The following is a 26649-nucleotide window of genomic DNA, read 5'->3' as shown; positions in this document are numbered from 1 at the left end:
CGTGGATCATTCATTTAGTGAAGTTTCTAGTTAAACGACACATCTACTCCGTGAACAAAGCGACGTTTCCTCTTATAAAAGCCGGCATCTCACTTTCAAAAGAGAATTTAGACGACAAAATACAATCTCTTAGGAGATATGGATGGTGAAAGTATCAAACATAAAACTTCAACCCTACTATGTTTTGGATGGTAATATTATTAACCTATAAATTATCACATTATACATAAACGTGACATTTATGCCTTGCAACTTCAAGTGTGCAAAAGTATACATTTAAACTCGTATAAAGTTAAACAAATGGACACACATGTATCTATGTAACATAATACATGTTGAATGCCAAAATAGGTTGATGCTACTACTAGCAAACCATATAACATCCAACAAATAGTGTTCATCTAAGTTGATCGGACTCTCAAAAAAGTTGCCGCACCCGTGTCGGATCCTTAAAAAATACACTATTTTTGGAGGATCCGACACATACCTATCGATATTTCTTAAGAGTCCGAGCAACATTGGTGTTCAGAGTTGGCTGGGAAAATGCTTACACGAAACCATTTCTACTCCAAACACATCTCCACAAAATTTTAGTGTCACATAAACACAACATCAATACATGAGAGTTCACCAGATGAGCATGCAAACACAGATAACAGAGAGATATTCAGACATAAAACATGTTTAGTTTCCAGATTAGGGGGGTTAATGATAATTTCAGTAATTCGTTATCTTAATTACATAACATTTGTCCCGGGATTTACTTTGACGCTGCAAAATGGGAGTACTTCCCATGTCAAAACCCAAAATCTGCTGATGTTTTCATTGCTGGTTTGTTGGATCAGATGCGTTTTGGAGGAGCATACGGGATATGTTCATCCTCACAAAGATTCTGCAGAAAATATAGAAGTAAATAACTATGCAAAATAAAATGGATAACTTAAATTAGGACGTGTAAACTAGCATATTAAACGTTGCAGAAATCTGCGACTACAAATAAAAATCTCATCTACAAAGCTAACTTGAATTTAATTTGGCATATACTCATTACCCAAATACTTAGGAGTTGTGCTCCCAAAGTGACACTAATATAATTAGCCAACTCTAAGTTGCTTTGACAAAGACAGAGATCCTAGGCCCCTATCTCACCAACAGTAAATAAACTTCCGCAATAACTCATCGGAATGGGAAGAGATAACAGAATTCAGTTAGTTTTACAAGTCTAAGTAAAGCCAACACACAGATAGTTGACCTCACCAACCTAAAGGAATTTCAAATACTAACAACCTAGGATGCCCAAATATTTGACTGGGAAAGGAATAGTTAATACTTTATACTAATATAATACAGGAATGACAAGACAATTAAAAGTAAAAGAATAAAATGAAATGGCTAACTAGTCCAAAACTTGAAATTTTAGCATATCTGATGAAAGACAAGGACTTTGTAGTAGCAACCATCTTGAATCACTAACCTGCAAATCTTCTGGAAGTGCCTCAGATACAGCAAGTGTGTAACAACCAGGGACATACCGTGCTGCAAATATTTAGTAAAAATAATTCAAGTTAACAATATGCCCCATTATACAACACTAAATAAACAATAAAACGGATAAAGATGAAAGGATATTCCCAACATACAGACACAAAACATTAGCTCACAGTCACTAGCATAAAGAGCAAAGCACACAATTATCGTAGTGTTAGTTCTCATATTCCTATTTGCTTTCCCTTTGTGAAGACTTTCATTGAATGGCCTAGAAAAAAATACAAGCATCACCGCTTAGCTTTTTTACTATTGCAATTTCACCTACTCATTCAATTTGCAATCAAATGCTTGATTTTTTTTTGTCAAAAGCTTAATTGATAAGTAGACATTAGTTTTGTTACTTTGTAGAATTAGTCTGAACCTGAAATCAGTAACTCAGGAAGGCTAGTTATAAATCTAGGTGGTCCAGAAGATCAGAACCTTCTCACCCTTTTTTGCATGTTCTAATTACTCAAATGGAACATTTTTAAGATATCAAACAAGGATAAATAATAAGTTCTAAGCCTCTAAATCTCCAAATTGTCACACCTCATTTGTTCATGTATACAGTGCGTGTGCATTCTTCATTGTTTGGAGCCTTGGGCATGTGAAACTTCTACCAAGTACAGGCTAACACCAAATTCCTTCATCTATTCTGGATTTCCAACTTATAAAAGCATCACTTGGAAAATAGAATGCAACTCACTGCATCTCAAGCTAATAGAAGTGAAACAGCTTGGTAAAAAATGGCCTAGTGGTTTGAGCTTGGGACTTTCATGTTGGAGGTCTCAAGTTCGAAACCCCTTGCCAACAAAAGCAAGGGGTTTGCCTTCTGGGTCGAGCTCGTCGCACCAAGCTTGCCTAGTGCGGGTTACCTCTCTTATGTGGTTTGCGAGCTATTGCATAGGAGGGGGAGTTTTACCCTGTGTGCACCCAAAGGGTAGCGGCTGCGGGTTTCCCTTGTCATAAAAAAAAATAAAAAAATGGAGTGTTGTCTGGCATTGACTACCTTAAGAGGAGCTTCTTAGCTTGATAAAATCTATTAGAGTATGTATAAAGAGAAGTCAGAAAATCAGATCCTTTCCTTTTATTTCTGATAATCAGATCTTTCCTAGTACTCTCTTTTATTTTTGGGTACTTCATTTAGAGAGCTCCTTAAGATCTGGCAGGCACTCTCCTCATTCACTAAATTTCCTAGCCATTCTCCAAGAAGATACAATGTGAACTAATGCATAATATCATCAATCTTTGCATTTTGGAAGACTTGGGCATAAACTTGTATCCAAGATCATTCTTGTCTAATCAAGACCGCTGCTCTTTATTGCCTAGTCTATTGAAGTTCTACTATGCATAGTTTCCAAATGTTACACAGTCTAACCAAAGTTGATGCACTATGGGATAGTCAGGATTAGACAACTGTTCACCTTACTCAGAAACGTATGTCTCTTAACGATGAACTCTAAATCATTTGGAAAGAAGAGAAAGACATGTGTATAAGATATACGGGCGTAGTAAACTAATAAGATATAATTATACTAAGTTTCTAGTAACCAATGTGTGAACTCAATTATGAGGAAAAGAAAAAAAGTTATGAACAAGAAGTCCTCTGATTTCTGATTGTAAGTATTACTGGAATACGTCCTGAGTATTCCTGTGTTTATAATACAAGTTACCTTTTCAAAAAAAAAAAGAAGTCCTCTGAATAATCACTTCCCTGATTAAAAAAACCTACAAGAAGACCAAAATCAATAAATTGAGATGTATCTACTGACGTAGCTTAAAAACAGACCAACACACCCAACAATTCAGGGTGGCCCAGTGGTTTGGGCATGGGACTTGCATGTTGGAGGTCTCAAGTTCGAAACCCCTTGCAAGCAAAAGCAAGGAGTTTACCCTCGGGATTGCCTAGTGCGGGTGACCTCTCCTGTGTGGTTTGCAAGCTATTGCATATGAGCGGGGGTTTTACCCTGTGCGCACCCAAAGGGTAGCCACTGCGGGTTCCCTTGTCATCAAAAAATTAAAAAGACCAACACACCCAGAGTCACGAACCCACTACAGTGTCCTTTCAAAAAACTTCCAATCATTTTGCAAAAAGCTAGTGTCAGAGATTCTGCCCTTTAACCTTGGAGCAACATGCTGCTAAGTATGGACGGCACATGCAGAAAGTGGCAAAGGAAACATCCCTTGGGTATTTCCACTTAGACACAATATACAACCATCTAACATGGGCCTCTTAAATAAATTCCAAAGATCAGCAGTAAAGCTGATTTCTAAATATAGTTTGACGTTTCAAACTCAAAATATATACCACAGGAGTAACCAAAGTTAGTCAAAATTATAATAATGTAAGAAAGACCAATTAAAAAACTCAAATATATGTAAGAGAGGTTTCACATACCAATTCGAAGCCATCGAGCTGCCCAACTCCTCGTTGGATCCATGACAGAGATTAAACTGTGACACAATAGCTCCCAAATTACTAACAAGAAAAACTTATTGACCTAAAAACAAAACAAAGAAGAAAGAAAAGGGATATATTAAATAAAAATAAACTACACATAAACATACCCAGTAAAATTTGGAGTAGTGCAGTCCACTACACGCTCATGATCTTCATCCATCTTGAAGAAAGGACAGTTCTCGCATCCTGATTCCCTAAACTGCATTACCAGTAAATCACCCATCAAAAACATAAACCCCAGTACAAGTACATCCAATAAAAAACCTACTTGGGAATCTTAGTACCTCAGTTAGTTGACTAACTGAACTTTCACCTTGTTGGTGAGGGTTTGATCCCCCCCCTCCCCCCGTATAATCCCCTCCCACATTTCCCCTTCCCCTACCCCATTTGAAGAAATAAATAAACCTATTTTACTCCCTTTTTTCTTTTTGATGATCGTGGTGTCCGGACCAGCTTTCGCGCGTACCTCAACTTCCATGTGATACCTGCCACCTCTCACCAGTACCCGCTAACTCTGTCCACCAAGGCTATGACATATTTTACTCCTTTTTTTCCTTAAAAATGTTAAAGACTCCTCCTTTTGAAGGAAAAGCACATTATATTCCAAACCCAATACAAAAACATAAAATATCATCAAACTACAATGAACCCTAATTCATCAGTCCTTAAATGTGACGAAGTTGATACAAATGATACATTCAGCCTACCCAACATCGCGATGCAGTTAAAGGGCAACCCAGTATACTAAATCTCCCATTATACACAGGGTTCAGGGAAAGACTGGACCACAAGCATCTATTGCATACTACATTTCTGACTGTTTCCACTACTTGAACCCATGACCTTAACAAAAAAGTTCGAAACAACAAAAACAAATTGATGGGTATTGAAGAAATCTCAAAAGGGTTTATAAAAAAAGGGGATTTCATACCTGGTCATAAGTTTTAACAAGACGGCAACGGAGACAAGCTCTCAGTTCATGCCCAAAACTGGTCGGAATTTGTGCAGGTTGGCTTCCCATTCTTGATTCTTCCTCTACTCTTTCACTACCACCCACTGTCTTTGCTCCGATCGCTGCTCCGTTCCAAAAGATTTGGGGAAGTTCGATTTTCTCTTCTAGAGTTCACTGAAATTTTTTCTTCACTCGCTGTTTTGGGGAAAAAGGCATAAACCCCAGAAAGAAGAATTTATACTCCTACTAAGAAATTAGAGAAATTAAAATAAGTATGTATTTTAAATTGAATAAATAAAAGATAAAACAAATGAAGTTTTTTTAAATTTTTTTTTTTTTTTTATAATCATCTTGAAATATTTATATCTTAAAATGGAAATGAAATTATTTCAACAAATAATTTTTTTGGAATTAATACATAGATCGAGTGAAAATAGGATGAGATTTCATTTATAAGTGCCCTTGCTTAGGGAGTCATTTTTATCGGAAACATTTTATTCAGTCAAGATTTAATGTGGATATTGAATATCACATAAAATAATTTAAGAAAAAATCTTCTATAATGATTCATATAACATTTTATTACTTTTTAAAAATTTATAAATATATTATTCAAACTAGTTTATATATATTTTGATTAATTTTACGAGATATGTGTTATGTCTCACTAGTCGAACTGAACTAGCCCTCATTGTGCAAGCAAGGTTGGGCTAGGTTCATATCATGAAACTAGTTTAGCGTCGTCTTAGTTGGACTAGTAATGGCCTAAACTCGATTCAATTTGATAATTTCATGTCACTTTTAATTCTACTATATTCAGATAGTAAAATTGAATACTCTATTTTTATCGAATGGATGTGACTCTACTCCTTTTAATACTCATATAAGTCACATGTCTAAATGAAATTTATAGATAACTATTTATTAGGTATTATGTACTCCTATCTTTTTTATAAAGTTTGGTTATTAGTCAAATATCATAGTATAAAAATAAAATAGAAAAAATTAACTTTTCTATATAGGAAATCTTGAATATGGAAATATACCTAAAAACCCTTTTTTCTCCATTTGTTGTCTTTCTTCTCCTTCTCTGAACTCTCACATCAATGGCTATAACCTATCAATCTCCCATGAAACTCAACTTCATCACTTCTAATGGCTTCTCAAATCCTCCTTCTCTATATCCCATCAATACCCATTTCTCATTTGGATTCAATCTCTCATCTGTTTCCTCTAAAACCCAAACCCATATCACCATACCCGAACCCGAACCCGTTTTCACCTCCGTCAAGTCGTTTGCTCCGGCCACTGTTGCTAATCTAGGTCCGGGTTTTGATTTCCTTGGATGCGCCGTTGATGGAGTCGGAGATTTTGTCACTCTTCGGGTTGACCCAAATGTTAAAGCTGGAGAGGTTTCGATTTCTGATATCTCCGGTGCCGGAAATAGGCTTAGTAAAGACCCTTTATCAAATTGTGCTGGAATAGCTGCTATTTCTGTTATGAAGATGTTGAATATACAGTCTGTTGGTTTATCGATTTCGCTTGAAAAAGGGTTGCCGTTGGGTAGTGGACTTGGGTCTAGTGCCGCTAGTGCTGCGGCGGCGGCGGTGGCTGTGAATGAGATTTTTGGACGGAAGTTGAGTGTTGATGATCTTGTGCTTGCTGGGTTGGAATCGGAAACGAAGGTTTCGGGTTATCATGCTGATAATATAGCACCTTCGATTATGGGTGGTTTTGTGTTGATAAGAAGTTATGATCCGTTGGAATTGATTCCATTGAAGTTTCCATTTGAAAAAGATTTGTTTTTTGTGCTTGTGAATCCCGAATTTGAAGCTCCAACCAAGAAGATGAGGGCGGTATTACCATCGGAGGTGACAATGTCGCATCATATATGGAATTGTAGTCAGGCTGGGGCGTTGGTGGCTGCGATATTGCAGGGGGATTCGAGGGGTTTAGGGAAGGCGTTGTCGTCTGATAAGATTGTGGAGCCGAGGAGAGGGCCGTTGATTCCTGGGATGGAGGGAGTGAAGAAGGCGGCGTTAAAGGCTGGGGCTTTTGGTTGCACGATAAGCGGAGCTGGACCTACTTTGGTTGCAGTGACGGATGATGAAGAGAGAGGGAGGGAGATTGGGGAGAGAATGGTGGAGGCGTTTATGAAGGAAGGGAACTTGAAGGCTTTGGCTATGGTGAAGAAGCTTGATCGAGTTGGTGCCCGCCTTGTTAGTAGCAATTCATGATGACCGATTGAGCAATCAATCAACTATGCCTCAATTCCAAACGAGTTTGGTAATAGTTGTATGAATCCTATATATCTTTTCACTATGTGAATTCATCATGCTATGTGAAAAATGATATGTAGGAATTTGTGTGCAATGAATTGTTAAAGCTTCTTTCACTTTGTATTTTTCAAACATGTTTTGAAATGTTTTTGTTGAGCTGAGGGTCTATCGGAAATTGCCTCTCGATCTTACAAGGTAGGGGTAAGGTCTGCGTATACTCTAACATCCCTAGACTCCACTTGTGAGATCACACTTGATGTGTCGTCGTTGTATTGATCATTGAGAAGTCAGCTGATTACCGAGCAAATAAAATAGTTAGAAGTTGCCATTTTGAAATGGCTTACTTGTCAATTGATTAGCATTCTTGATTTGCCTTTCTGGAGGACATTTTGTTCAATATTTATGTTGCAATATATCGAATGTCACTTGCACTTTCGAAATTTTCATGGAATTACATATTCTTCCTTCATATTTGGACTTCTAAAGTTCATTATGATCTTGCAGTACTGTTCATGTCGTGAGGAGTGATCTTTCCATGGCTTATTACTTATGCTACTTTTAGTTTCTTGATTCTTCAACTTGCTGATTATACCTGCCAGATTCAATCTACTCACAAGCCGTCTGCTACCATACCAAGGTAATTTCACTAGATCAATGTAATCGATCCACCACTATGAATAACGAAGTGCTGCTTCAGTGCATTGCAGAGCTATGTAGTAAATCTGCAGCAGATCAACAAATGCTGTGTTTTTTCCTGATTGCTCCTGTAAAACGCCAAATTGGTCGTTTCTTTCTTCCTTTTCGATTGTTCTGCCAAAAAAGATCTCCAAACCCACCGTCCCAATGAAATTTTTTTCTCTATATTCCCTCATCACTGGTTTGATGTACAAAATTTAACACAGAGAATCTGGATTTCCTTTTCTTTACCATTTACTGCAACATTTACACACTGTTCTTTATTTGGTCCTCATGCAACAAAAACTAGTTTTTTTTTAATAACTTTGCTCTGGTGCAGAAAGCATTCTGTGTTAGTAGAATCTAGGGAAGGGCTGCACTCCGAGGGGTGTAATGTAGACAGGCTACTCTAATGCAAGCATTAGTATCTGCTTCCACAGCTCAAACCTGTGACCTATAGGTCACACGAGACAACTTTATTGTTGCTCTTAGGCTCCCTTTTATTTGAAGAATAAGTAACAACGGTTTCATCTATTCTGAGAAAGAGAAGCTACATGGAAGGAGGGGGAATAGTCGATTTTGATTCCCCGTTCTTATGAGGAAGTGGTACTTCCAGATATTGTATTTGAGACCGTTGTTCGAATTCCTTATGATATGCAATGATTTCCTTCTGACTGGTTTGTTGACTTGATCCAATGGGTAGAACTCAGAATTTAGTAACACTCCTCTCTCACTCGCCTTTCTCCTCTCTCGCTCCCTTCTCTTCTTCTCTCGTTTCCCTCTCTCGATGCATGTTTCACATTGTATCTGTATATAACTATTTCAATTTTAAGTATTGTATATGATATCTAGCCAAACTTATCTAGATCTATTATTGTCATCTTATAGATTATATTTTTGTAAAGACGGTTAATTATTACTAGTAGTATATTATACTACCAATAAAAAAAAAGAGCTATTATATGGAATAATTTTACCAAGAATGTATTATTGTTATTAAGGTAAACTATAACATAAAAAAATTATTTCGAAAAAAACTTGACTATTATAGTGAGATACTGAGATGTGTGAACTCTTTATTTATTTATGTTGTCGAACTCGGCTTGACACAATACTAGAATAGTAGAATTCGATCAATCCACAAGGAAGAGTTAAGACTTTAATTTCTTAAAATAGATTTTAAGACATGAAAAATGGCATCTCTTCTCTTCGTCAACAAATCATTGTCTATAAATATATTTTTTCTCATAAAAAAGGAAATTATTTCTAAATTAATTATTAACATGATGGTTTTTTGACAACTAATTTATGTACTTAACGCCCATACTAGATAATGGAAGACTAAATTTTATAATATCCTGATAAGTTTTTCACATAATATCTCTCAAAATTTAGAATAGCCTTACAACTTTATTTTATAATTTTGATTCTTTTAAGCCAAATTCCAACATCCGTATCTATGTCCTCAAATTTTAAAATTTTGATTTTATCAAATACAATCATTTATATTGTATCGAATACCCACACTCGAGTCCGTATAAAACAACTTTGACAAAAACTTTAGGGTACTAAAGTGTCAATTGAATTTTTTAGACACACCAAGTCTTCTTCTTAAGCCTTTCTATATTTTGAGGCGTCAACAAAGACGAAGCAATTTCTTCAGGAAAGAAATGGGACAAGTGCAGAGCGAAGCCATTGATAATCAATCGAAATCTACCTCTGCTGCTGATGATTCTCAGCCGCGTTCTCTTGATTCTTTGATTGCTGGTAACTCCTCAATTCACCCCTTTATTTTTATTTTTTTGGATGAATTTTTGCCCCCTTTTGTTCAAGAATCAAGAACCCCATATTTGTATGTTTAGTAATTTCACTATAAGGAGTTACAAGTTTTCAACTTTTTTCATTCTACTGGGATTTGGAGAAGATTTGAGGAGGCTGGTGGGGAGGGAGGGGGGGGGAGACTAATGTATATGTGAAAGTGGAAATGCCTAAATGGGTGAATCTTTGAAATGCAGTTTTACGGTTACCCATTGTCAAGTATTCCGTATTGGTTGAGAGATGAGTTGTTTGTCATGGCTTTGACTTTTGAGCAATTATGAGCTAACTTTGTTGAGTTAAGCCCCAAGCTCCAATTGTCAATCCTGAGGAGGAGGAAGGGGGTTTAGTGTCCCATATTGGTCGACTAATGAATTTGTTTATCTCCTTACATTATCTTAGCAATATACTCGCATTATGAGCAAACTTTTGGAGTTGAGTTTGTCCCAAAGTCCATTTTTAAAAAATCACCATTAAGGAATCCTTGGTTCTGTTTTGCTTATATAATGTATGTTTTTCGTGTAATGATGTGTAATGTTATAACCGACCTCAACTATTTTTGGATTGAGGTATGTTTCGCAAATGTTTTACTATTTGCTGTTCGGGGAAATGATTTAAGGTTTCAATTTTACTTCCCATGTGATTAGCTATCAGCCTATCACTGCTCTTTTGCATGTATTGTTTTCTCACTGTACTATTTTTTTGATAGGTAAAAGATAGTATCTTTCTCTACTATTAGCTCTGTATAAGAGTTTGTTGTTATCCCAAATTCCTCAGCAACACATTGTCTTTAGATCCAGTAACTACAGTAGATCCATTCATATAGCATCAATGTGCATATTAGATCTATACTGAAAGTATCCTAAGTAGCCAATAGCCATTGACAACCAATTCCGAAGTGTTTCATCAAAGACACTGAAAGCCACCTCTGATGATGATTCTCCCGCCATCCTCTCTCGAGTCTTTCTGTTTATTGATTTTGCAAAAAACAATTTTTCTCCTTCAAGAATCCAAATCAAGGACTTGTATGGCTTAATAAACTGTACTATAATTCCCTGTTCGTAGAATTGAGAGATGGTTGGCATCTCCCCCGACAGGGACGGGAACAGCCTTCGAGCTTTACTGTTATTAGAAACTGTACTATAAGTCCTTCACTTTTTCCTTAATGGGGTTGGAAAAGAGTTGAGGCGGGTGGTGGGCATGTGCAAATGTATAGTGAAGTTAGTAGATGGATGCATCGTGTGCTTTCCGCTCGAGCTACATATGTAAATAGTACTTAGCAATAACAATAGTTTAACCACAATTCCAAACTAGTTGGGTGACTTATGAATCCCTCTATCCGTTAACTCCCATTCTGTCCATTTCACTCCAATACTTGATAACTTGTGATTAGGAATCTAAAACATGAGATTCTCTAAATCTTTCACCTATCGCTACGCTATATCTATAACCAAATTGACCTAATGTGAGGGTATTAAATACTTATAAGTATTGTCTCCATTATCTGTTCTTTGAACTACATTTGTATAGTTCAAATTTAAAAATATATGTGATTAGAAGTTTGCACCCAAAGAAGTAGTAAGTAGAGTGGTACTCTGCACCCAAGGACTTAAAATGTAGATTCACCTATGGTGTGGTTTGGAGAATTGATAAAGCTCTGGTTCCGCTTCCCATGTGACTAGCTATCATTGCGCATTTTCATGTATTGTTTTCTCACTGCAGTCTGATTTCGTAACTTCCTCTACTACTTCCTCTATGTCTCTACAGCTGCTCGTAACTGCAGTTGATCTATACCTATTTTTCTATAACATCAAGGTGTGTATTAGATCTCTAGTGAAAGTTTGCTAAATAGCTATTCCCAAAGACTTGACCGCCATGTAATTATTGGTTGACTACTGCCTAATGATGTTTGAATCAGATTTTTATGTTTTAAAAGACTCCTAAAACTTACTACAAATTTTCCTCCTTTCGTCTTGTAGAAGCTGCAGCATATGGTGAAGATGGTGAGAATGAGGTTGGTTGGTTCAGTTTTTTCGGATCATAAACTTGGTCAATAAAAGTTGAAATTTTGTTACTTATCTGTGCTCAAGAAACTGAAACTCTACTTTTAGTCCATTGACGAGAAAGCTCGGAAAGCTCTAGAATGTCCTTGCATTGCTCATTTGCGTGCTGGCCCTTGCGGCAACCAGTTCTCAGACGCTTTCCTCTGTTTCCTCAAGAGCACAGCTGAAGAAAAGGTAACTGCGTTTGAATGCTCCTTCCTTTTTTTATTGTTTTTATCATTTGTCTATACTCTATCGCGTTCATCTCTGGTAGAGAGAGATGCCATATATCTTGTTTCATCTGATTTTATTTCTCCGAGCCGATATTCTTGTATGAACTTCAGCTTACTAAGTGCCCACATAAGTTGTATCATGGTAAATATTGGTTAGGTTATTCAGCTAGATTTGCACCTATTTATGTGTTTGATATCACGATAAAACGATTAAGGTTATGCGTTTTTTCTTTTTTTTTGGAAAGGTAGATCAAATTTAAGATAATGTGTTTCTAAAGGCTGCTTATCTTTTTTCTGATTGAGAGAATTTCAAGTTTCCTTTCTCCATAGTGTAGAACAAGTTACTTGTATGAATGCCACTAGACAAGACCAAATGTTGGTGATCATTCTTGACCTTAGAATTCGGAGTCCATAGTTGCATCAACAACAACATTTGCATTATAATCCCAACAAGTGAGATCTGAGGAGGGTAGAGTGTACGCAGACCTTACCCCTTACCTTGTAGGATAGAGAGGTTGTTTCCGATAGACCCTCCAAAGTTGATGTCCAAAAATTTGGTTACTTGTGGTAAATAGACTTTGATGTAATGTAACAAACAAGATCAGAAAGCTGTCATCTTCCCTTCATTCATATACAACATCGAAAAGAAAAGATTATATTTTGAACAGAAAATGATGAAAATTGAGTTCCCATTTTTCTTTTTCATCCTTCTAACTAACATGTGAAAAAAAATCGTATTTCCCACTGTAGGGCTCTGACTGTGTTAGTCCCTTTGTCGCTCTTCAAAGCTGCATCAAGGCAAATCCTAATGCATTTTCAAAGGACGTCCTGGACGAGGATGATGATGTCAGGAAACAAGATGAAGTCAAGACGGAGGAAACACCAAAACAAGGATACAGAATCATCCCTCCTATTTGGTCTGTAGAATCAAAGAAGACTAAGCGTACTAAACTCTAGAAGGCTGATCGTTAACCTTCGTTTTTTTGTCCTTCCATTCTTAGAAGCCCTGGTGATACAATACCAATTACTACTACACTAACTAGCAGAGTATTGCCAGAAAAATCTTTTCCCTTGTGATTTACATGATCAAAACTTTTGAAGTTTTTCAGTATGGAACTGTAGAGACTAGGCCAAAGCTTCTAGGAAAAGTTCAGATTGGTTCAAATTTTCATGTTATTACCAACTTTTCAGTGTTATGGATTGTTATTTCATGGAAAATTTTACTCCAAGTCTCTTTTTTCAACTTCTGCACAATGTAGAAATAGAAGTTTTAGCTTCAGAGTTGTAAATTAAGAGGTCCAGGGATTAAACACCGATCCTAATTTTGAAGTTTATGGATTCTGAAATTTACTATGGTCCATCTATGAAATTTGCATTCCATGTTAGATCCGCCCCTAAAGGGTAATAATGAGTAGGCATAATACATAGACGTGCCATTTAATTAAATCCACCCCTAAAGGGTAAGGTTCTTCTCATTGCAATTTGGGTGGGATTCAAAGGAGTAAAAAGCCATTTGAATTTTGAATTAAACCTTTGCCCTTTTGCAAATCAAAAATTAGAAATCTTTTGTGACCTTCTTGACTGAATCTGCCACAGAGAGAGAAAAGTGAAAAAAGCTACTCCCTTTGTTTCAATTTATGTGACACTTTTCGATTTTCGAGAGTCAGTTTAAGTTTAACCAGGAGTTTGTGCATGGAACCTTCAATTTTTTCTGAAATAAGATTTATATATTTGTAAACTACGTAGAAAGTACTATAAATCACACTAATTGATAATTCAAATGTTCAAAATATTTATGAAAAACTTACGGTCAAACTATTTGTTTGAATCTCGAAATTCGAAAAGTGCCACATAAAATGGGGCAAAGGGAGTAATAAGTTATCGAAGCTTGCACAAAATTGGAGAGGAGTGCCTGTCAATGGTGAAAGAGAGCTAGAGCTTTAGCCAAAAATGGAGGAGAAGAGCTGGCATTCATAAAGGAGAAAATACCTAATTTGATTCTAAAGACTTGAGTGGGTTTACTGGTGAATGAAACATACACGCTTATACAAACTGGAAAAAGCGGGCAACGTAATTATCACTGAATATTGTGGCGAGTAGTAACGAAAACTATAACTATGATGATTAATGAACTAGTATATGTTTGCTTAACTGCGTAATTAATAATTTACAAAATAAAAATATCAATATTACAACTTTAAGCTAATATAAAATATAGATTTAAAATTAATTTAATAAGTGCAAAACTTGAAGTAAGGTGACAACAAATACGAAATATAAATAGATAATAGTAATTTCGACAATAAAACATATATAACTTTATTAGTAATTATAGAAATGTGACAACCACTATAACAATAGTAATGTTGTAGTACAAATAGTTGTGAAAAAAGATAATTTGATACGTTATCAGTTTAGAAGCTCAAAAATAATGAATTAGAAGAAAGGAGGGTCAAAATTGGGTGTCAACACATAAAACCAGACCGAACTGAGTATAAACACCCCTACCATGCCCTGGCCATGAAACTTACTACAAATAATTTACTTACTACTCTTAATCACACAAAGATAGTTTGCTTACTATTGCTAATCTAAAGCCATAATAAGGTGTTAGGACTTTTATTAGTTGAAAAAATTAGAGTGTCATGCAGCTTGCAAGTGTGTAAAAAGAGCCACAAAAATGAAATGATTCACCTTCTTTAGACCAACCTCAAGAAGGCTTAACTTTCCCCTATATATATATACACACACATCAAAGTATGAACATGGTGTAAACAAGAAGTTGTAAAAGATGGAAATAATGGAGGATAAAAGTGTAGTAATAGAAGAAAACAGCAATTACAAGGGAAAAGTATGTGTGACAGGTGCATCTGGTTTTGTAGCATCATGGCTCATCAAACGCCTTCTCTTGTCTGGTTACAATGTCATTGGCACAGTTAGAGATCCAGGTACATGAAACCACACATACTCTCATTAGTAGTACTAGTATACGCTACGGATATGCACTTCGAAGTTTCATATAGCTGAAATTCAGTCATTTTTGCTTGAACTTTACGCACATATGGCTAAAAATGTTCCGAAGTGGATAGACTTGCAGAAGATTTACCCCATTTTTCCTAATGCATTCAATGGAAGAGCCAGAAATTCTAACAAGAGGACTCAAATATTGAAAAAAAATTCTGAAACGAGGATTCAAGCCTACGACTTAAAGCAACTAATATATATATATACGTATATTAGAAGATTCAAATTTCTAACTTTTTATCTTATTAGAGGATTCAATCGAACCCCCTTCATGGGATTAAGAGAAGCTCACTTGGTGACCTCCCTGCCTATTACAGTTGAGGTAGAGGGTTCAAACACATCAATTGCATCCCTTTTCCTTTCCCTCTTCCCCGTCGCCTGATGTAACTGAAAAAATGAACTCCCTTCATTACATGTAGCTCTGCCCCTGCATAAATTTGTTGACTTGTCCAACTGGTATGATAAGGGCGTGAGTTACTTGCAAATTTTTCTAGATAAACAAAATACTAGAGAAGGAAAAAGACAAGCAAATGAGTTTGTATAATATCAGATAGTTATACACTACCATATTGCATACATACACATAAATGAATATAGCTACTAGTAATGGAGATTTATCCACTCAAATCTGTTTCATGGCATTGAACTTCTATGTCAATATCAGGGAATCAGAAGAAAGTAGGACATTTATGGAAGCTACAAGGAGCGAAAGAGAGACTTCGTCTGGTGAAGGCTAACCTAACTGATGAAGGCAGCTTTGATGATGCTATTATGGGTTGTGAAGGTGTTTTTCATACTGCCTCACCTGTCTTGGGAAAGGCTACTTTTGATGTCACGGTATCCAAAATATTTCTATTTGTTTCATTTTATATGACAAAATTTGACTAAACACACTAGTTGGACATTTCAAAACTTCTCAAAATGAAAAGCCTACCCTATAAATTGAACGGAGGGAATCACCTTCAAGTAACTAATTGTCCATGCTGCAGGTTGAAATCTTGAATCCTGCAGTTGATGGTACCTTAAATGTGCTAAGATCCTGCAAGAAAAATCCAAGACTGAGACGTGTGGTTTTGACCTCGTCTTCTTCAACAGTAAGGGTAAGAGATAACATTGACCCTAACATACCATTGGATGAATCATCTTGGAGCTCTGTTGAATTCTGCAAAAAGTTCGAGGTAAACACATCTATTCTGCTTACATTCCAATTTGATATCATGAACTTGACGAGCACAAAGTTCAAAATATTGATTTGACTTCTATATAAGAAAAATATTGAGGTGGTAATTGAAAAGATAGTTTGAGAGAGAACATATCACCACCTTAAACATCAAAATATAAATATTTTCTTGAATTTGGATTCTTGAAAGTAGTATCAATCAACACTTCAACACGTCCCAAAATAAGAAGAGTGTCATATCAATTCGGATGGAACGTATAAACAATAATCTCATCATTTTACTCTGTGCATGAAAGATTTGGTATGTACTATCAAAGACACTAGCTGAGAAGGCTGCTTGGGAATTCTGTGAGCAAAACAACATTGATCTTGTGACACTACTCCCCTCTTTCATCATTGGGCCAAGCTTGCCTCCAGATTTGTGTTCAACAGCAGATGATGTCCTTGGTTTGCTTAAAGGGAAGACAGATAAGTTTGACTTCCATGGAAGGATGGGTTATGTTCACATAGATGACGTAGCTCTGTCCCATATACTTGTCTACGAGCATCCAAGTGCTCATGGAAGGTACCTTTGCAGCTCAAAGGTTCTCGACAACAATCAACTTGTCTCAGTTCTATCAGAGCGCTATCCATCTTTACCTATTCCTAAAAGGTTAGTAGAATCCAGAGAAAGGCAGATCCATGATATAAGCTGTGGGTGCATTTGCATCTATTGTAACAAACTCAAGTTACATATATGTAGTGGCATATTGTATCAGGAATTGTCATTCGACATTGCTTTGCTAATATTTTAGAGAAACATTTGTACATATACAATAGGTTAGCTCCACTTCAAAATAACATAAAGTAAACATAAATTTAGATTTTAGAACATGAAGTATCACCTTAAAACCCCTACAGCTGAAGTCTCAATTTCAAGTACAAGCCAAGTCTACTAATAGGTTGATAACACTTGCACAAAATCCTGCATACATCACTGTATATATAGAAGTTAGAAAAGTGAACACTTTGTAATTATGCATGTCTGTGTGTGTATGCGCATATAGTAAAGAGGTGTTCTCCAGTCTCCACTGCTTAAATATCTTGGATCTGTATCTGTTATTTCTGCTTAAAACAAATAATACGAACTAGAAAGAAAGGTAGTACCGTTTTGATGAAGATTCACATTCGCCAACTGCTATTTCAGGTTTAAGGAACTGGATCGACCTTCCTATGATTTCAACACGTTGAAGCTGGAGGGCTTAGGAATGAAATTCAAGTCCATTGAAGAGATGTTTGATGATTGTGTCACATTCTTCAAAGAGAGAGGCCTTATTTCTTCCATCTAAGAAACAACATTTCTGCATAAAGCTCTAGTATGAACCTTACATGTTTTATTTTTCTGTATCTGACTCATGTTCTGATCCTTCATTATCTATACCAGTGATTACCTCATCACTATATTAGTAAAATGGAACTTGTCCTAGCATTAAAGCGTGACAGCCAATGTACTAAAATGCTGTTACCAAAAACCAAAAAATAAGTTAAAGCAACAAATGCCTCAACTATCTCATCAGTTTTAAACAACACAAGTACATATTCTGGTACCTCGACTATTTCACTGGTATCACAGTCCACAAATTTTTTATTCGTGCTCGATACCGGCAATATAAGCAAAGCTCAAGGAGACAGATTTAAGCAAAGCAGTATCCCATTATAACAAGCTGAAAAGACCAGCTTCAAAAGACACAGATGACATAACACCTACTAAATATAAGCATAATTCACCAAGGCCCTTCCCACTTATGAATGGATTTTTCAGGTGATGAAATTGAAGAGCAATGGAGACTAGAAAAATCTAATTTTCCAAGATAATGTATTTATAGATTTCTTGTTACAGACGTTGGTACTTTCAACTCAAACACTAAGTAAACATAAACAGTTCCAGATTACTCTTTATGTTTCAAGAACAGTATGCCCTGAACATAAACTTTGATTTACGAAGTCTCTACTCAGATTAAATGAAGCATAGAACAGAAGAAAGTGATTTGCTGAAATAAGAAAAAAGAAAGATTGATTTACTAATTATTAAACTAACTGCATCAATCAGCACTCAGAACAAGATTACTATATATCTTGCTACTGGAAGCAACCTCCAAAGCTCTTCAGGCACTTGAAATTTGTTTAAGGTGATTGGTTGATCTGGTAATTCCTCATTAGACTAGATTACACTTGTTACTGTTTCCTAACAAAGAAAAATATAAAAAGGACAGGCAAATTATATACATTATTTTTCCCTCTTTGGGGCATACTTACCACTATTCTTATCACAATGGTTGGAAAATTTGAGTTTCCTTTCTTCTCTTTTTGGTATACATAGCATCACCAAGGTTAGTATTTTTATTATATTTAGATAAGTACTTGCATGTTTTACAATTGCTTCTCTTTCACTGTGGCCGCAAAGGACGACTAGGTAGTATTTGAAGCACTGCCCGAAAGCTTGGTACACAGATAATGAAAGAGAATAATACTGGTGCTGGTGCTGGTGTTGCTTAACATATACTGTAGAAAAACAGCCACATACACAATCTATATATACAATATCATAAAACAACAGATAGTTGTTCTTCGCAGAATCCAAAAGAAAATTATCTATGCTTCGAGTATTGTAAACCAGAAGTGTATGACTGCTCAAGACATTAGAGCATAATTCTCCCATGATACCAATGTTTAGAAATAGTTGCAAGTATAATACACATAACAAGTAGCTAAAATGGAAAAGGATGAACACTGGCCTTTCAAGCACATGATGATTGAAACTTTCACTTTCATCATAAATTGAACTGAATACATTTATAAGCTACCAAGAAGTATAACATTAGAATTTCCCACTTGAAACAACAGTAGATCAAATCAGACAATAAAAGGAAAAAGAACACATTGTTGTATTCAGTATCTAGTAAGAACAAAAATGGAAATACTTCATCCAAATTTACCTATGCGTCAACTACTTACGCGAACTTCTAGCTCGAAAAATCTTTGGAAGAGCCAAGATCCCATTTTCTCTACTTCTTTTTCTTCTCAGTGTTTGCACTTTGATCAGGCAAATCCTCATAAACAGGCAATGCCAATGAATCACTAAACTTCAAATGAAAAGCTCTAACACCATTCAATTTCTTAGGAACAAACTCAACAATTCCATCAATCGCAGCTAAAACATTCTCCATAACTTCACCATTCTCCATCCCTCCTCTCCCAATCTTCAAAACACTACATGTTCCACTCCCTAAACACAACAAAGTCGACGAACACGCTCTCTCTATCTCCTCCTTCCAGCTACTATTCCCCCTCAAATCAACTGGTACAGGTACTTTCCTCTTCTTCTTGTAAAATTGCTTCCCTAATAAACCTGGAAGCAAATTCATCACTCTTTTATCAGCCAAAAACAGCTCATATGAACCGTACAAATCCAGCTTCGAATCAAAAGATTTGTACTCAGACTTCAACTTGGTAAACTTCAGAACTTTCGTAATTGAAATTCCTTCAGATTTAAGCTTTTTCAGCACTGTTTCAACATCAAGTTTGGTTTTTGAGTTGTGGGGTTTTCTGGGTCTGTCGTCAATGATGAGACAAATATTAGCGAAGGATTCAAGTGGGTGGAAAAAGGGGTTCGGGAGGGTGATTTTGTGAGGGGTTGTGAGTTCTTTTGGAGGGATTTTCTTCAGAGTTAATTGAAGATAGATGAAATTGTCATCTACTACTCCATCTTCTTCGTTTTCTTCTTCATCTGATAGTGAATTGAGGTTTTGGGGTTCATGGGTTTTCTTGGATTGAAGCTTTTGCCACTTGAGAAGAGCTTTCACTGCTTTGCGAACTTGGTCTTCATTGATTTTCGCCATTGTTGTGGAAGCCATTGTTGCTGAGTTAAAGAAATTTTTGGTATTATAGAATGGTGACGGCGGCGACTGTGAATAAAAGGTTTTAATTACATTTTTGGTCCACAAGGTTTGGAAAAGGTGATAATATTTCCCTACAATTTTATAGATTTTGTGTTAGAATCCTATTCTTTTGATTTCCATGCATTGGAGTCCAACTAAGTTTCACGTTGCGTAAAGGTCCAATTGAAAGAAGTTTCTCAATCGAGGATATATCCTTGCCCGACTATTAGAATCTTATGTATCTACATATATTGTAAAATTTAGAGCGTTAATCTAGAAAAGTTAAATGATTTATTCAATTTATTTGTGTATTATTATTTTAAAAATATAAGTTTAAGATGCATCTTGAGATGATATTGACTTAAAAGAAAATGACAAGGTTCAACGAGGAAAGACTTATAGTGGATATTTAGGCATTTGGATATGATAAAGACATCGTAATCGATGAAATATATTGAAAATAAGCATATGTTTAAAGATTTTCAATTAGAGTAACTTTTCAAACTGATTTTAAATTCATGAAAATATAAGAGATAACTTGGCAAATTGAATCATTTTAGTAGCCAGAAACAAAGAAAGTGTATGTCGTCAATAATATTGTGTATAAGCTTAAATAAGCCAACAAAAGAACAAGCTTACGAGTTCACTTACAAAGTTAATAATAATAGTGTGTCAAATCTACACGAAAGACATAACTTGAAAATTTCTCAAATAGAGGTGCCTGAAATTGATATGTCTATACATATGTGAATTATGTGCACATGAACAAAAAGATCATATAAAACTTCACGTGTTCATTATTCTAAATTATTATGACATTTATTAACTTTTACAATGTTTCAATTGTTCTAATTTTTTATTTTTTTATAATATTCTATTAAAAGTTATTCAACTAACTTTCATGATCTTCGATATTCAAATTAATTTAATTAATCAAATCGTAAAAAATGCTCTGAGGCTTATTAATTGAATTGATTTCTAGAACTAATGTAACATAAAACTAAATTAATTTTACTAAATTCATGTGTGCAGGACTAGACATTGAATTATGCGGTCTCAAACTCGATTCGATTAGACATACTTGTATTTAGTTAGATTGACACAATACAATTATAATCAAACCTTATTTATGTTCCACTATATTTTCATTCAAAGCTCAATTTGATTCGAGTTGTCTTAATTAATCTGCTTAAATTATACTAATACATAATTAGCAATTTAAAAAATATATTCATCAATCAAAAAGGTTCCTATACGACGTCGTTTGGTTCATTCCATTGCTTTTACTTCTCTTCTTCACAAACAGTTCTCAGATTACTCAAACGCCGTCATCAGACATGGGTTTCGGAGCCCTAAGATCCATCATCCGACCCGTTTCACGAGCACTCTTATCGACCCGAACCGTATCCACCTTCGCTCCGATCACTTCTCCGGCGAACACCATCTGTCCGGCACCGGTGCTCCGTCATTTGTTCAACACTTCCCGACCTAGGCTTCCATGGATTCCACCATCCAGTGCTTTTCACAGCTTGACTGACACTCGATTCCCTAAGCGAAGACACAGTGAAAAGCCTAAACGTAAAAGAGCTAGCTTGAGACCTCCAGGTTAATCTTCATTTCCGGTTATAATCATATTTTATAGTAGTTGAATTAGCAACCTAGGGTTTAAGGGTTTAAGCCATTTTCAGATTTGGGCATTTCGTTATGCAAATTATGATGTTTTTGGGTGCTTTTGGTATAGATGAATGTCTTTTTACATAGAAAGTATCTTCCATAGGAAATATGTAGCTTGGGAAATCATTTTCCAGTGTTTAGTTGGAATTGTAAATCCTACAAGGTGGAGGATTCGACATGTGGATGGTGTTTGATTATACGTTTGGGCCATAAATTTTGAAGTTGAAGCTTGAACAACTTGAAAATTTGATTTTTTCAAGTTGTGATTTTTGGAATTCGAAGTTGTATTTGGATATACATTTTTTTATTTTTTTACCCTCCCTAGGAGCTCCCACCCCTTTTGCTCTCTTGGTGACTTGAACTCGCAACCTTCGTGTTGGAAGTGAGGGCTGCTTACCATTCGAGCAACATTTTACTTGGAAGTCACCAAAAAAAAAAAACACTAGTCTTAGCTGGGAACTTGAAAATATTTGAAAATCATATTTAAATTTTCAAATTCTGATAAAATTTCATGGCCAAATAGATGTTTGAAAATAAATTTTCAAAATCTATGGCCAAACGCTAGGGTATGTTTATGATTTTTACCAGCTTTTGGATTATGACAGAATGAAAGGAAGTTTTAAGTGTTTTTTTTTTCTTTTGGAATTTAGGTCCGTATGCGTGGGTAAAATATACCCCAGGTGAACCTATAAGTCCAAACAATCCCAATGAAGGAAGTCTCAAGCGGAGGAATGAGAAAAAGAGAATCGGCCAGCGGAAGGCATTTATATTGGTATGTCGTCACAACTTTTGATTCCCATTATCCTTTTTGATGATGAGTCTCTTTTGGTTCTTGAGAAGAATGTCTTTTTCTCTTCATAAGTAGATAATTGGAATATTTTAAGACGTGCTTGTGAAGATTTAGAAACTGGATATTAGGATTGAACTTAATATGCAAAGGGTCGTTCATGTGCTATTTTCTGACTTATGATGGTAAACTGATGTGATATTGTGTCGATACTGCAAATTCAAAATTTTCTTTATAGTTTTAGGTTCAAAAAAAAATATATCTTTATAGTTTGAGGATCAGAACTAAATCTTTGGTAAGTGTGGTTCCTGTTGTATTATTCTGTTTTTTTTAAAAAAAGAAGCTTTTACGCCATGCATATTATTGAATTTCCCTTTTTAAACTCAACTGATTCTCCTCTATTCTTACTTGAGAGTATTCGTGCCCCTCTGGCTGTCATTTTTCACAAGTAAATTCTGTTGTCTGTAACCTCAATAAACACCAACTTCCTAGATACTGCATGCACTGCTGACTTCCCTACTTTGGACTCGGCAACTTTTAAGCTTGTTTGTCATCTGTGGTTAAGATGTCACCGATGGTGACTAAATATTACATTCCACGTCCACTCTACAAGTTGATCACCAAAGTTAGAAGAGTTTTCTTTGCATACATAGTATATATTTCGAGTTGAAATCAAGTGCTCGTTCATCAATGCATTTGTTTGGTGACCATGCTTTCCAAGTTCCATGACTGATACAGTAAAATGAGACTATCCTACTTTGCCTTGTCTTGGTTGCCTGTATCCCAAAGCATAAAAAAAATCACATAAGCCAAAATAAGTTAAAGAAACAGTAAACAGCCATTCACAGATTTATCCAATAAGCATAGCAAAGCAAGTTGCTAACACTAAACTGAATCAGCAAATTAAGCCTTGGATCTCTCTGCTAAAACTTAGGACTTAGAGAGTTTGACGTATCCTAGTCACAATTGTATTTTGTAGCTCCAAGCATATTAACCAGTTTGAAAGAAATAACCAACTATGAGAACACCTTCTTTACTTATCAATGCACTATCTATTTGATATAGATATATGCTGCACTCTCTCCTTGGCCCGAAAATACCCACTCACATGTTATGGGGCCTACTTGCATGTTCCGAAGATCTATCTTCATTTACAAATGAATGTTATTGTGGCCTACTTTCATGTTTTGAGGACCCATCTTCTCATACAAAACCTTTTTTTCCCTCACAGTTGTCATTGAATTCTCTTGGCTGGGATAAGTGGTGGCAAATGGGCGGGTTTGGGCTGGTTGAAAATGAGTTAAATAAGAACAGCGCCAGTAGTAGAGAATTGGTTGGGTAAAAAAGGGTCCTGACCCATTTTTATCTCCTAGAGCTGTAAGCTCACTGAAGTTTCACTTTAGCAACAAATTAAATAGCTCAGATATATACAGTTCTCAAATAAACTAGTAAAAGCTGTCTCCAAAAAAAATTCACCGTGCTGCTTGCAATGGATAAAGAGAAACAAAGAAATATCCAGGATTTTGACAAATATTTTGAATAACTGACTTACTAAATTTTAAAATTGCATGATCCAATCAAGTAACTGAATTTTAGAATATTGAAGTTCTCTTCAATACGTTCATTACAGTGACATATCATGTGTTCTCTAGGAGGAAACCCTCTAGAAAATGTATGTGGCTAACCCCTTTTTACTCATCTAAAGTATTACTTATCCAACTCTTTGAACTCTGGGAGGGTTAGCAAAATGCGAGCTCATTTTATCAGCATTAGTTTGGATCAAGCATTAAAGCTGGCATTTTTAAGGTCCAGTACTCTTCTCTTATCCTGGTTTTGTACTGTTTGAGTCATTGTACATATCATTCTTCGTATGGCCATTCAAAGACCGAAGAACTTTCTTTCAAGTACTTCGGCAATTCACTCCATTCCTTGAATTAATAAATTTGAGTTTTATTCATGCACAGGCTGAGAAGAAGAAGCGTAAAGCTCAGATGCAGGAGGCAAACCGGAAGAAAATGATTAAGCGAGTAGAGCGTAAGATGGCTGCAGTTGCTAGGGATAGAGCATGGACAGAAAGACTGGCAGAACTGAAGAAGCTCGAGGAAGAAAAGAAGGCAGCCACAGCTTGATTATCATTGTCGGGAAGCAGATTTCAACCTGCTAAATTTCTCTCTTGTTTTTGAGAACGAAAACTTTTCAATCCTTTCTTTAAAATAGGCACGATTTTTCTGCTGTCATGTTTTTCTTGAGGTTGATATTTAAATTTCCTTTTCTTTTGTTTTGTTAGTGTTCTTTCTAAAAAAAAAAAAAATGATTTTGAAGTTGAAAGGTAAGTTGCATAAACTATCCAGACAAAAAGCCAATCTTTTTGAAATGTGTCGTGACGGTTTCTCACAAAGCTTAAATGACGTTTGATGTGTTGTGATGCTTGACTGATTATGATTTGATTCCACTAAACGATGGCTGAAGAATTGGTTCAAAACACTTCAAACTCAATTCTAAATTCTATTCCACTATCCAAAGAACAGCTTCAAGCCTTGAAGTGAAAGAGATTAAACTAGTGAATAATTTTTACTTATGCATAGCAAAAAAAAACTCATTTGAAAATCAGTATTTGGTCATGAATGAAGTTATATGGGGTGAGATAGGGGTGGCCTTCGTCGCAAACATGGTGAGAGGATGAGATGGTTTGGACTTTGGATATGCGAAGAAAAAGTGTGTGGATGTGTCTATAAGAAGGTGGGAGAGGTAGGTTGTAACAATAATTACGAGAGGTAGAAGTAGGTTGACACAACTTCAGCTTACAAAAGACGCGATTCTACCGTAAAACCTTACTAAATTAATACTAATTGAATTAATAATTTCTTTAAGATAATATTTTCTTCCGGTCCACTAAATTAATACTTAGTAAATTAATAATTTCTCTAAGATAATATTTTCTTCCGGTCCCGACTTGGGGTAATGGAAAAAATCACTTATTTTGATAAGATAATATATTTTCAAAAGACCTTAATATAAATATATGGTCCCATTAATATTAAAATTAATAATTTTTTAAAAGTACAAATATATCTAAGATAATTTAGTGAAATATAATTTTACTGTGTTTTACTTCCTGTTATAATTTAAATCTAGTTCAACAAGCTCATCTCTAATTTTTCTTATTGCATCCAAAACTTCGGTGTTGCCACGACTGCAAATACTTTTAAGTGTATGTGAAATGATCTCTTTTGTACTCACATAATGTTTTATGTATTTGATCTAGCGTTGATGATTTTGTGACACTTTTTAAATGAGAAGTCATTTCGGATATGGATTAAAAAAAAAAAAATCTATGTTGCTTATGTAGTTTATTCTCTCACTATTATACATTGATTTTATAAGATATAAATAATATTTGATTATTATGAAACAATGAACACCGTGTATAATGAAATTATTTTTATAATGAATCATTGGGTTTATTTTATAATATATCATTTAACAAAAAAATATATTACAGTGAATCACACACATATTGTAGTTTATGTATAATAAATTTATTTTTTATATGAATTCAATAAATATGATAAATAATTTAATAAGATGTAATGATTTGGATGTATTCATTGTACTTTATGTATAATAATTTTTTATGTGAATTCAATAAAATGATACATAAATTAGTAAGGTACAATGATTTTGAATTAATCAAAATTAACCTTCATTGAATCTCAAAACACTTTTTAAATTAATAAATATTAATTTATCGATTAAATAATACCTCTACAAAATAATAATATTTCATGGTCTCAATTATATTAATTTAATGAGGTTTTACTGTAGATAGGAAATTTTGGAGGTTGGGATTACGATAGAAGACTAGCAGGTACTCGAGTGTTGTCACACATTGTGTAGTAGAGGTTGCATAGTCTCTTAGTGCCCGTTTGGATGGGATTTTAAGTTGGTTAAATTGACTTAAAAGTCAGTTCTTGACTTGTGAGAGTGTTTGACAATTATAAGAACAATTTAAAATAAGTCAAAAGTTAAAAGTAGGGTGACCCCTATTTTTTTCAACTTAAAAGTCATTCTACTTTGACCAAG

General features: G+C 35.2%; 6 protein-coding genes across 6 annotated transcripts; 4 read left to right on the top strand and 2 right to left on the bottom strand.

Moving 5' to 3' along the window:
* Positions 1-577: 577 nt before the first annotated feature.
* On the bottom strand, positions 578-5191 carry LOC102600981 (transcription elongation factor SPT4 homolog 2-like). The gene is made up of 5 exons (XM_006360791.2): positions 4920-5191; positions 4096-4187; positions 3926-3981; positions 1475-1536; positions 578-892 (listed from the first exon to the last, which is right to left on the bottom strand). The coding sequence occupies exons 1-5, from the start codon at positions 5007-5009 to the stop codon at positions 842-844; spliced, it is 351 nt and encodes a 116-aa protein (XP_006360853.1). The 5' UTR covers positions 5010-5191; the 3' UTR covers positions 578-841.
* A 755-nt stretch (positions 5192-5946) lies between these two features.
* LOC102600638 (homoserine kinase) lies at positions 5947-7670 on the top strand. The gene has a single exon (XM_006360790.2). The coding sequence runs from the start codon at positions 6047-6049 to the stop codon at positions 7175-7177; it is 1131 nt and encodes a 376-aa protein (XP_006360852.1). The 5' UTR covers positions 5947-6046; the 3' UTR covers positions 7178-7670.
* Positions 7671-9489: 1819 nt separating this feature from the next.
* Positions 9490-13306, top strand: LOC102600307 (mitochondrial intermembrane space import and assembly protein 40). Its single transcript, XM_006360789.2, has 4 exons — positions 9490-9661; positions 11689-11723; positions 11821-11946; positions 12735-13306. Exons 1-4 carry the CDS (start codon positions 9565-9567, stop codon positions 12939-12941), a joined length of 465 nt encoding a protein of 154 aa, XP_006360851.1. The 5' UTR covers positions 9490-9564; the 3' UTR covers positions 12942-13306.
* A 1421-nt stretch (positions 13307-14727) lies between these two features.
* Positions 14728-17732, top strand: LOC102599984 (tetraketide alpha-pyrone reductase 1). Its single transcript, XM_006360788.2, has 5 exons — positions 14728-14932; positions 15673-15845; positions 15998-16186; positions 16485-16840; positions 17375-17732. Exons 1-5 carry the CDS (start codon positions 14776-14778, stop codon positions 17514-17516), a joined length of 1017 nt encoding a protein of 338 aa, XP_006360850.1. The 5' UTR covers positions 14728-14775; the 3' UTR covers positions 17517-17732.
* Positions 17733-19232: 1500 nt separating this feature from the next.
* Positions 19233-20081, bottom strand: LOC107063314 (ribosomal L1 domain-containing protein 1-like). The gene has a single exon (XM_015315013.1). It carries the CDS (start codon positions 20079-20081, stop codon positions 19233-19235), a length of 849 nt encoding a protein of 282 aa, XP_015170499.1.
* A 1304-nt stretch (positions 20082-21385) lies between these two features.
* On the top strand, positions 21386-24945 carry LOC102599651 (uncharacterized). The gene is made up of 3 exons (XM_006360787.2): positions 21386-21710; positions 22430-22551; positions 24531-24945. Exons 1-3 carry the CDS (start codon positions 21443-21445, stop codon positions 24693-24695), a joined length of 555 nt encoding a protein of 184 aa, XP_006360849.1. The 5' UTR covers positions 21386-21442; the 3' UTR covers positions 24696-24945.
* Positions 24946-26649: the final 1704 nt, after the last annotated feature.

Source organism: Solanum tuberosum, unplaced genomic scaffold (assembly GCF_000226075.1).
Source record: "Solanum tuberosum cultivar DM 1-3 516 R44 unplaced genomic scaffold, SolTub_3.0 scf00330, whole genome shotgun sequence".
Taxonomy (NCBI): domain Eukaryota; kingdom Viridiplantae; phylum Streptophyta; class Magnoliopsida; order Solanales; family Solanaceae; genus Solanum; species Solanum tuberosum.
The sequence above is the reverse complement of the archived record's forward strand: the minus strand, read 5'-3'. Positions and strand labels throughout refer to the sequence as shown.